The 11,650-nt window shown below is 37.6% G+C and overlaps 1 protein-coding gene across 3 annotated transcripts in view; it reads left to right on the forward strand.

Annotated features, from left to right (window-relative positions):
• nhsl1a (NHS-like 1a) overlaps window positions 1-10,430 on the forward strand; it is a 51,465-nt gene extending 41,035 nt beyond the window's left edge. For all 3 annotated transcript variants that reach the window (XM_060880064.1, XM_060880066.1, XM_060880065.1), the window contains exons 4-8: window positions 2,423-2,615; window positions 2,745-2,876; window positions 3,413-6,640; window positions 7,073-7,199; window positions 7,916-10,430. In XM_060880064.1, coding sequence (XP_060736047.1) covers window positions 2,423-2,615; window positions 2,745-2,876; window positions 3,413-6,640; window positions 7,073-7,199; window positions 7,916-8,510 — 4,275 coding nt within the window. In that variant the 3' untranslated portion in view covers window positions 8,511-10,430. The remainder of the gene's footprint in view (window positions 1-2,422; window positions 2,616-2,744; window positions 2,877-3,412; window positions 6,641-7,072; window positions 7,200-7,915) is intronic.
• Window positions 10,431-11,650: the final 1,220 nt, after the last annotated feature.

The raw sequence follows: 11,650 nt of genomic DNA on the forward strand, positions 1-11,650 counted from the left end.
TCAGTAATCAATTAACACATGGTTTCAGGGTTTCACAAGGGCCAAAACCTTTGACACCTTCCTTCCTTCCTTTTTTTGACTAATACATTTTCAGTATATAACAGATGGTAATACGTTTCTCTACAAAACACCTTAGGTTTGATTACATGTTGTAGTTCTCTCTCCATGTATATGACAAACTATTACTCCAAAATGTATTTTTATTATAAGTTTTATTGCATTCAGAAGAAGTTAGAAAAAAACTTGAACACCTGCAATAATTGTTTTAAATTAGCTGTTTGTAAGTAATTAAAAACTGGCCAATGTAAAACAGAAGGATTTTTTCAGCAGTGGGTATTCACAGTTTTAATTCTTTCAGGTTGTAATGGCTACATCTAATAATCAATGTACTTCTATGTACATGAATTAGTCTTATGCACTGCATGGAATTACTTTGCTACCAGGGTTCAAAAAAAATATTTTGTACTGCCCTCTAGTGGAACTTTGATATTGGGACACATTGACAATGATAATAAATGTAAATATTACTTTAAAAAAATATTAATTACTATTTCTATGTATATATTAGGTTTTGTTATGTCACATTTATTTTTGTTTTTCTCTCATTAAGTGGTCTAGAATACTAGGCTCCTTGCCAGAGTATTGCCTCTCTTTCTGCTGTCACTTGAAACCTTACAGAACAAAGGTACAGTTGTTGATGGCAACAGGCTCTGGTAGAACTGTTCATGTCTGAGAAATGGTAGATCATCATCCTTACAAAAAAAAAAAAACCTCTAGCTGGGATTATCACTCCTGAACTAGTCTAGCATTCCAGTAGGTGTAGAAATAAATCAGTAGATTTATTGTATTGAATGTTTTTGAATGAATTGTGTATGTTTAGTGGAATAAGCTGAACAACGTTTATTACCTATTTATTGTTTACAGTCAGTTCCAGAAACCATTTACCTATTATAAAAGTGAGAATAGTTCATGAAAAATGACTGTGTATTTAATTATTTTAATAGTTTTAATCCCACACTCAAAATATGTAAAGTAGGGAATTTATTCTAATAATAAAATTAAATAAAAATAAATACCCTTAGAATCACACTTCATTTTTGGCATTATTGACATCCTTAGAAATTCCTGAAATGTATGCTTGAGGGTTTAGGGACACTTAAGCAGACGTCCTGTTTTTCTTGGGTATACATACAGTATGAGGTAATACATTTCCTTAGTCATTCAACAACATGGCAAAGATTGGAAATTACAAAAATGAAATGAGACAAAGGTGTTTTTAAACAGGTAATATCTATTTAAAAAAAAACTACGCCTGAAAGTGACCATGCTCTTTGTTAGGGCAATAAACAAAACTTTTAAAACAAGCAGATCTTCTAACATGGGTTAGGGTCAGATCTTCTGACCTGGAGAACTTTGACTGACAGGCAAGTTTTCGTCATACCATAATTAACACTGTCACTATAATACTGAGGTCAAAGTAGTTCTTTTTCCTAACCATACATAAACAGAAGGAGGTAGACCTAACATTAAATTAAAAAAAAAAAAAACACTCAATATGATTTTAGTGTATATATTAAAAACAAAAAGTGATTGATTTGGACATGCTATACCTTCAGAACTTTGTAAAATACACAGCATCATTCACTCCAAAATGATTTTAAGGCTCCTTTTGATAAGAAGTTTCAAATGAGTCATGGTTGGATCTTCCAGTGAAAGAACGATCCAATGGAACAATAATCAGAGTATCAAGCTTTTGACCTAACATTTGCAGTCCTTTGACTTAAACCCATTGCTCAAGCAGGTTGTCTGCCAGAGAGAACAGAGGAGTCTGGAGCATGTGGAGAGATTCTTTACTGTACAGGAGAAAACTCCTAGTACTTTATCAAAGGGAGCTTACAGAAAATAGTAAATGCAGGGGGATTTAATTGTGAAACATGGTTTTGTTAAAGAATTGATATAATTTTGTGTTTGCTTTTTGAATTTGCTTTTAAATTAAGCTTAGATTTCTCATACTGTATTGTTGAGTTGAAGCTATTTAACCACGCACATTTTTCAGAACACTTTTTTAACTCATCTTTACCGCAGGCACCAATAAATTAATAGAAGGTTTATATTTGAGTGGTTAATTTTGTTCCATTACAACCAGTTTGAAGGCTCAGTGTGAAGCAGCCATTGCAACATTGAGCTCAAATTAGCATGAATAATTTAGACACCTATGCCAGAGCTTTCTGCACTGAGAAATTTTTCATTCACAGTTTAGTTTAAGAGGTGGCCAGAGTTGTTTATCTACTTTTTTCTCCTTTCAATTGAGCAAATCTGGAAAATGACCAAATATAATTCAATTTCCTTCTCTGGACCTAGACTCAGTCACCAGACACTGAGGTTAATGAAGGCTAAGTACGAGTGTATGTGTTGTGTTCAGTCATCAGAGACATCAGCTGAAGAAGAAAAGCTGGTGTACTCCTTCAGGCCACAGACCCCTCAGCTGGATAACATCAGTGATATAAACAACCATAACAGTTGGAGTAATTGTCTGCCCTTACCAACGCCAGAGGAGAAGATGAAGCAGCAAGCGCAGTCTGTGACCACTGACATCGTCCCCATCAACATTACAGGTACAGTATTTCAGTGTAATATTTTTAAAATCATTTTTGCCAATTATTAAAGTTTGTATTTATTATATGCTGTAATGTTTGGGTATAGTACCTGTAAGAACAGGCATTGCTTTTGCCATTTCATAACAGGAGAGAACTTTGACCGACAGGCGAGTTTTCGTCGTACCATAATTAACACTGACACTATAATACGGAGGTCAAAAAGGGTGAAACGAAGGAAAACAATAACTGGTGTTACAGACAACATCAAAAGAGAATTAGGTATGACAATTCTCTATTAAATTTTTCTGATAATGTTTTTTATTGTAATTCTATTGATATCCATTTAGCAAGTAGTTCTTTTTCCTAACCATCCATAAACAGAAGGAGATAGACCTAACATTAAATTTTAATGTCTTAGAGGTCCTGTAAATCTGTTCATTCGCATCTTTACATTAAACTGAACTTTAAATGTAAAAAATGAAAGGAACTCCCACATTTTCTCTGTTATCATTAACTGTATATATTTTGTTCTTTCTTACTTTGTTTTGGAAATCCCATTTAACATTTCTTCCACCAACCTAATAACAGCCATACTGTAAATATAATAACTATTTAAGTAAAGTTTGTTGTTTGCACATTGTGAGCTTATTTATTCTGCATAGTATTATGTTTTAAAATAGAATGTGAGATAGAACCTCAATAAATATGTATAGCATCCGTCATACTTTCAGAAGCATATCAAACACAGACAATTTTCTGAATTTTAGTAGACACAAACTAAAATCACTTTGTTTTTTTTATTATTCTCCTTACAGCAAACAATGAAAAAACTGGCAGCAGAAGCCAGTCCATATACACAACAGGCCAATACTCCACCCTGGGTGGTGTAGGGAGTATTAACCCTTCCCTCGTGCATTTAGTCACGCGTGACTCCGGCTGCCAGATAGATGATGTAAAGATTCTACCCCCCTCAATGCGCAGAATCCGTTCACAGAGAGGCCATGGCATTGCTACTCAAATGGCAAACATCACTCTCTCATCTTCTGGTAGCATCTCCAACATGAGTGACTGCAATGGCGATATTTATACTTGTCAACTTAATGGCAGTGACCAAAGCTTTCACAGTCTGCCTCGTCATGGTGCTCGAATTTGTGTTCAAAAGCTTGAAACAATTTGTAGCAGTTCTCCGTACTTGGCGGTGTCTGGATCCACAAGCTCCTTACCCTATCAGGTTACCATGCAACATGCTAGCCCAGACTCACAGCACAAGTCTGATTTCAGAATAAATACCTCAATTAGTTCCAAGTCTGATGAATTTCATGGTTTCCAGAATGAATGTCATACTGCAACTTCAAACTACATGGTTTCCAAACACAATAGTAGCACATCCTCCTTGAATTCTGGTATTGTTTTGCAAAATGCCAGAAACCTTAGTTCTGTCCACTCATCACAAAGCTTTGACACAGAAGAGACCCCACTACATTCTTTGTCATCTTGTCCCTCAGACCACCCTTTCAGTAGTAGTGGTACCTCGTGCTCTGCTAGCTCCTCCTGCTGTCAGTCTCCGGCCTCTCTCCACATTGCTACAGAAACTGAGTCCCTATGTAGTACCCTTGATGGAAAGAACTGCAGTCCCCATGGTGTCTGTGAAGAATCTGACATGTTGGAGAGCAGCATTCATAGCTGCAGCATATTGACCACTGACCACTGGATATTTAAACCTGCTCCAATGGATCAACGGGCCTCAAGCTGTCCCTCTACTATCACTAATGTTTGTAATAGCCTGGAACTTTCACACAACAAGACAGATGCCAGCTCTATGCGTTTGACACCAGATTGCAAATCATACAGTCATGGTTGCATCAACAAAGCAGGTAATACAAGACACAATTTGTATGAGTGTAGAGCACACCACAGTCATGATGACCATACAAGCCTGCACCGTAATCATTCTCTAAGCCGCAGCGTTTCCCTGCGGAAAGCCAAAAAGCCCCCACTCCCTCCAAAAAGGACCGACTCACTGCAACGCAAACCACAGCAAAAACCAACCAGCAAAAAGATACTCCTAAATGAGCAACTGATCTCCAGTCTCAATGAATCCCTGAAAAATCAAAGTGTCGCATACTCCGGCCAGATACCCTTAAGTGGATTAGAAGACCGTTGGGGACTGGGTCACAGAAGCCAAGGCTCTGTTAGTGTAGCAAGCAGTGGAATGTCAGCACCATGTACCATGTGCCCAACCACACCTACACACAGTGACAGCAGCAGTCAACACTCAGAATACACTGAGTCATGGGACTTTCACATGGACTTTCCCAACTCAAGCTCTGAACATATGCCATCCACTCAAATTATGAAACCTGTACTTACTAAAGAGAATTCAAGAGATTTGGACAGTAATGTAATTCCATTAACTGCCTGCATCAAGACTGGGCTGAATTTCCAGATGTCTGCATTACCAGACAAAGTCCAACTTGTGACATCACCATCTAGTGGTTATTCAAGTCAATCCATTTCCCCAACCGCAGGAACACCAGTAACGTCACTTCTAAGAGTCAAATCTCCAGAAGGAAGGCCCAAGCCCAAAGTCCCAGAGAGGAAGTCCTCACTGCGGTCCTCTGTTTTCTCTTACTCTAAACCTCTGTCCTCAAACACATCAGATTCTGTTAAGAGCATTCCAGCACCTCCACCTTTACCTAAAACTTTGCCTGGTTTAGTCACCATTCAGTCTAGTTTTACTAGCCCTATGCCCAGTTTAGTTAAGTCCAATTTATCCTCAATCACACCAGTACCATCTACTCTGGCTATAAGCCCTACTTTTAAGGAAAAGCAAAGTTCTCCCACAGTGTCATCCACAATACCAGAGGAATGTAATACATCCATAAGCTTCTCTTCTGACCCTTCTCCTTTCACATCAGAAGTCTCAAATCCCCTGATGCTGACTAAAAATGAAAAAAACCCTCTACCACTCCCATCACCTCCTCCACTTCCTCCTTCATCAAGTGTCCACACTCAGCCTCTTACCCCTTCTTCCCCTGGTACAGGTCTTCAAGCTGTACCTTTTTTACAAGTAGAAAATTCTGCTATGACTTTGGATACAAAGGAGAATGTAAAAAATCTCAATTCTAGTCAATCTTACGATCCTGAAAGTCATGAGAGACCAGTAATTACTTCCCAAGCTCTTCAGAGGGTACAACTCAGACCAATAAAGCTAATGAAACTGGAAAATATTTTCACAGATATTATTACAACAGTGTGTGATCCAGAAAACCGAGAACCTGACAAGGAGGCCAATACTAGTACAGACAAACCTGTAGAAACAGAAATTGTCAAAAATGTTATCAAATCTGACTCAGTCAGTCCACTACAGAATGGTATTGATACAACAGATTTTCCATTAAAGGAGCTCAAACCTACTTTGCTGGTCTCTAATCCAGCTTCTGTTTTACTTGAAGCAAACAGCAATACCCATCCTAGTGGGAACATTCTGGGGCTTTCACTTGATTCTGGACATCTATTTACTTCTGCCTACTCTGATTTTCTACAGTCCATAGATACTTCATGTACGTCTAATGATACACTCAAGGATCAGAGGTCTGCGACATCACCTAAAAAGTCTAATCTTTCTCTGATTATGCCAACCATTTTGCATCAACCTGATTTGAATGGTCTTGAGCATCTTGAAGTTACTGCTTCAGCAATGACTGTAGCCCCAAAGAGCATAAACAGTAAGTCTCTGACAGAAAATCAGGATGAGCTTCCACTACAACTAGAGTTCGAAGTAGAGAGTGATTCTCACAGTTCTACTCCTGTAAGTCCAAGAAGACACTCAATCAGCAGTGAAGTCTCTTCAGACAGTCTGACTGACTCTCAACTCAGTGGCCTGACTCTCAATGACCAAGACATTGGATTGTGTGATATAGATCTTGGACTGAGTGATAAAGACCTTGTGCTAAGTGATGATAAAGGCATTACAGATGATAGCTTAAGTAACAGCTCAGGATCTGTCATCTTCAAAGAAGAAGAAAGTTATGAAGAAAATGGTGAGATTCTTAAAAGGATTGATATAAAATTCAATGTTTCAATAATATAATAGTCTAAATGGCAACATAACTGAGCATCTGTTTATAATAGCATAGGGTATAAGTTACCCCAATTACCTCAAAACCCAGTCTGTCTACTTTTATTCGTTATCATCCTCCACCAATTTATGAAGTATTTTCATGTTATATCCAACTGAATAAATTATTTTTGCTATTAATAACCATTTTTAACTATATTAATGGGAATTCTAGAAGTAGGAACAATCAGATTTAATGGGTACAGCCCTAAAATAAATGGATAGAGCCCTAAAAACATTGTAATCATTGAATGCCTTGGCAAAATTAAGCTACTAAAAGTGAAGCAGAAGAATTTAAGTACTACATACATATGTTTAGGATACATACAGTATGTTCTGTTGTTGTATGTCCTAGATGCTGCGTTTGATTCTGGAACAGATAGCTCCTCTCCAACGTTCAGCAGTACAGGAGAAAATATTGAGGAAATGACGACACCTACACGTCCACGCACTACCGATGACCTATTTGCAGCCATCCACAGGTGTCCTTAGTCTTTTTTGTCTTTTATTCATTCATTCATTTTCTACCGCTTATCTGAACTACCTCGGGTCACGGGGAGCCTGTGCCTATCTCAGGCGTCATCGGGCATCAAGGCAGGATACACCCTGGACGGAGTGCCAACCCATCGCAGGGCACACACACACACACTCATTCACTCACGCAATCACACACTAGGGACAATTTTCCAGAGATGCCAATCAACTACCATGCATGTCTTTGGACCGGGGGGAGGAAACCGGAGTACCCGGAGGAAACCCCCGAGGCACGGGGAGAACATGCAAACTCCACACACACAAGGCAGAAGCGGGAATCGAACCCCCAACCCTGGAGGTGTGAGGCGAACATGCTAACCACTAAGCCACCGTGCCCCTTGTCTTTTACAGTATCTTTAAGATAAAAATTAGTTGCGTACAGCATTAAGTTATTCTTTTAATGAGGTCTATCCTGTTAAAGAGTAGTAGTTCATGAGAGAAATAAATTCTCTGTACTTTTCTCATATAATCAAACCTTAGAATAAAATCTGTGCTTTTTTGTTTTAAGAGGTGAAAAAACATGAGTATATACTTTATTTAAAATGATTCCTTAATATCTTTTTAGGTAGATTGTGTTCTTGAATTTTTTTTAAAGGGTTTCCATGTGAAACTCATAATGGTACACTATCATAACCATCTATTTCAATCCTTTATCCTTCCACAGATCAAAGAGGAAGGTTCTAGGGCGCTGCGATTCTGAGGAAGAACGTTTCCGTGGTTTTATTACCTCACCACCCCCAACACCCACAAGTCCCAGTCCCAGCATGACTTGGATGACCCGTCAGACTAGCAGCATCCAGCGTAGGATGCGCCGTTCAACCACCAGCAATGACAGCTTCAAAGCACTGCTTCTGAAGAAGGGCAGCCGCTCCGATCCTGGTTTCCGAATGTCTGCTAAGGAGATGTTGAAATGCACCGATCCTCGGCTACAGAGATCCAATGTAGATGGCCCATCTCCCTTTTCAGATCAGTGCACCTCCCCAGATAGAAGCAGCAGATCATATGAGGAATGGGCACGCACAGAGGGTGCTTTGCCTCGCCTTTCCCCCTCACTAACACACTCCAAATATGGCCGCGCCAGTACTCCACCATGTGCTGCTAGCAGCCGGTATAACTCCCGCAGTCGCATCCCTAGTGGGCCCATGACTGTGATATGTGAACGGGAAGGGGAACTGACTGAGTCGATAGACTGCTGCAATGTTCCTTTCCCTGTGTCACTGTCCTCCAGTGGCACAGTGTGTGCTCAAGGCAGCACTTAGACTGAAACGCTTAAAATCCATTTGGAGATTTTTTTTTTTCTTCAACTAACCAACGTCGAAAAAATGGTTTATCCTACATTCAAAGAGAGTGCTAAATTTTTGCTTGCTGCAAATGCTCATGCTGGCCCAATGTAGCCGAAGACAGATATGGGAAAGGGGAATCTACAATCTACCACTTTATTTTCACTCTTCTCCATAAAAAGAAGAATTTCACTGACTCATAAGATAGTATCTGAGGATTACGCTTTTTTTCCATCTGTTAATTTGTCTTCTCTTTTTGCAGGTTAGGAAATGCAGGATACATGCAAGTTTCCTTTTGTCATGATAAGCGAGAAGGATTTAGCTGAAATGAGAGAGGATTTTTATTGAGTGCTTGTTCTTGGTTAGTGGATAAATCTTGACCAAAACAAACATGCTATAAATAACAGCACATCCTACTTACACAAATGACAAGTAAAGCAGGTTTGGGTCAAAATGGAATTGATACAGTATGTTTGGGAGAGTGAAGGTTAACGTGAGAACTTAAAGAACTGTAATAGTGAAGTTGTTTAAGAATGTATATGGAGATGTGTATATGCACGGTCAGATAAAATAAGAGGTATTTGGAGGTATTTAAAAAGACTGAATTCAACAGTGTAGAGTTGCACTATATTTTAAATGCTAATTTATATTGTGTCCAACCATTTTCAGTTTCTAAAAAAAAAGTGTGTATGAATGGGCACATGTTCAACAAATGCTTTAATATCTTTTTTTTTAACCAAAAAAAAAAAATTAAAAGGTATATTACTAAGTACTCTAATCTTCTGTATGTTACAAGTATGAAAAGAATACAGGTGCTAAAAAGCTCAATATCATGAATGGTGCATACTCAGTTTGCTTAGGTTAAAACGAGTACATTGCTTATACTGTAGCAGCCCTTAGTGAAAAGCTTACTTATGTATTCATGTTGCTTCAGAGGTACTGTATGGAAATCTTGAAGTGCTAATTAACAAATCCACAACAGGATAGCATAGCACACAAATACAGTACAAAAGAAAAAAAAATGCTATTCCAAAAATAGTATGAAAAGGAGCATAGTGTCTAAAACGACAACAAGAAAGAAAGAAAGAAAGAAAGAAAGAAAGAAAGAAAGAAAGAAAGAAAACACAATAGCAAATCTGAAAAGCAAATATAAAAGCAAATATAAAGACACGATTGTAGAAAGGAAAGAACAGTGATTCTGAAAACCCAGTTCTCAAACCAAAAAAAGACACTAAAACTGACTGATCAAATAAAAGAGTAAATTATTTGGGCACCTTGTGATGAATACACTTGTTGGTGATCTAATAGATCATATGGCTGTCCTGTATTTATCTTCAGTAACATCTTTATTCTGGTCACATTTACACCTAGGGTATGTTTTTAAGGAGGTGGGAGAAAACTGAAAATCCTGGAGGAAACACATCCTGACAGTAAATTACTTTACCACCATGGCACCCTTTTAAAAAAGCACATAAATTGAAAATGTGTCATTGTAGTAAACACATTAACAGAATTGCCCAAATATTTTACCTTATTGATATTCAGTTAGCGTTTCTGATTTGAGAAATGACTTGCTGTTTTTTCCCCCAGATTTGCCAATGTGTGTGTTTTTTTTTTAATCGTTTAATTGTTAAATATATTTTGCACTTCAAGGCTTTCACATTAGAGCATTGTATATTCTATTTGTTTAAGTTCAAAGACTTAAGTTCCATAGTCCTGAGAGCTGAGAAATTAGCTGAGAAGTCTCTTCACTGCAATAAAGTTTGTTGACCAATTTTCCTGTGACATTTGACTTGTATAGCAGTGGCCTCCTGTATGACTGCATATGAAAATTATATACTGTACATCCGGATATAAAATATAATAAAATGTATATGCATTTTTTTTTATTTGATTAAACACTAAAAACAATTAGTTTGAGATGAAGTATGATGAACAGATTCTTTTTATATTACTGGAGTATCCAATAAATTAATGATCTCATTCATTTAATCCTACTGTAAGTATAGATATCTGAGAAAGATTTCTCATCAAGACAAGACGCATTGCCGATACTTCTGCAGTTACTCAACACAAAAAAAAACAAAGAAAATTTTTTAGATGGTATTATTTCAGTTATTTAACCATTTCTTTTGCAGTTAGGACACCTGACATTCATACCCATTTGTGCTTGTTGAACATCCCATTCGAGGCTTATCCCCTTTTACTGTTATAATATACCTTCTATACTTTCAAAGGCTTTAGTGAGGTTAGGCAATGATGTCAGGTGAGGAGGTCTGGAACACAGTCAGTTTATCCCAAAGGTGTTCAGTGGGATTGAGATCAGGGCTGTGTAGGCCATTTGAGCTCTTCCACACAATCCTTGGTAAACCTTTTTAAGTATATTTCTTGACATGTACAAGATAACAGAAAACTCTGTTATTTTACCTATTAAAAGATATTTTTAAAAAGGTATTTTTTTTTCCAAAAGGTATCAAAAATCACATATATATTTTCAATTTTGCAGTTTCATTGTTGTGTTGTTTATTCTATTACATCACTGGTGTTACAAGACATACCATGCTTTTCATCTTGAGACTCCTTGAATCAACAAAAACCATCCCACAATAGTGAAATTGGGCAAATCGATATACTGTAGTTAAAAACATTTTAACAAATAAAAATGTGAAATCAGCATGTAGTCAAGTTGAAAACCCCATGTAACACTAATATTTTTTTAAAAAAAATGCAAAGAACAAATGCAGGAGACTCCAGAACCTTCACCTTTTTCTGCTGTAGCCATTACCTTGTGCTTTGGATCAACGTCATGTTGAAACATTTGAGAGCGTTCCATGCTCAGCTTTTGTGCTGTAGAATGCAAATTGTCTGCCAGTATTTTCTTATAACATGCTGCATTTATCTTGCCATCAATTTTTACTAACTTCCCTGTGGCACTGGATCTCACACAGCCCCAAAACATCAGTGATCCAGCACCATGCTGTACAGTGAGGATGGTGTACTTTTCAGCGTAGGCCTTGTTAACTCCTCTACAAACATAGCGTTTATAGTTGTGACTAAAGTTCATCTTTGTCTCTGTGCTGTCTGGTGTACTAAAGACAGGCCTTTTTATGGCATGGGCA

The sequence above is a fragment of the Tachysurus vachellii genome, chromosome 10 (assembly GCF_030014155.1).
Source record: "Tachysurus vachellii isolate PV-2020 chromosome 10, HZAU_Pvac_v1, whole genome shotgun sequence".
NCBI lineage: Eukaryota > Metazoa > Chordata > Actinopteri > Siluriformes > Bagridae > Tachysurus > Tachysurus vachellii.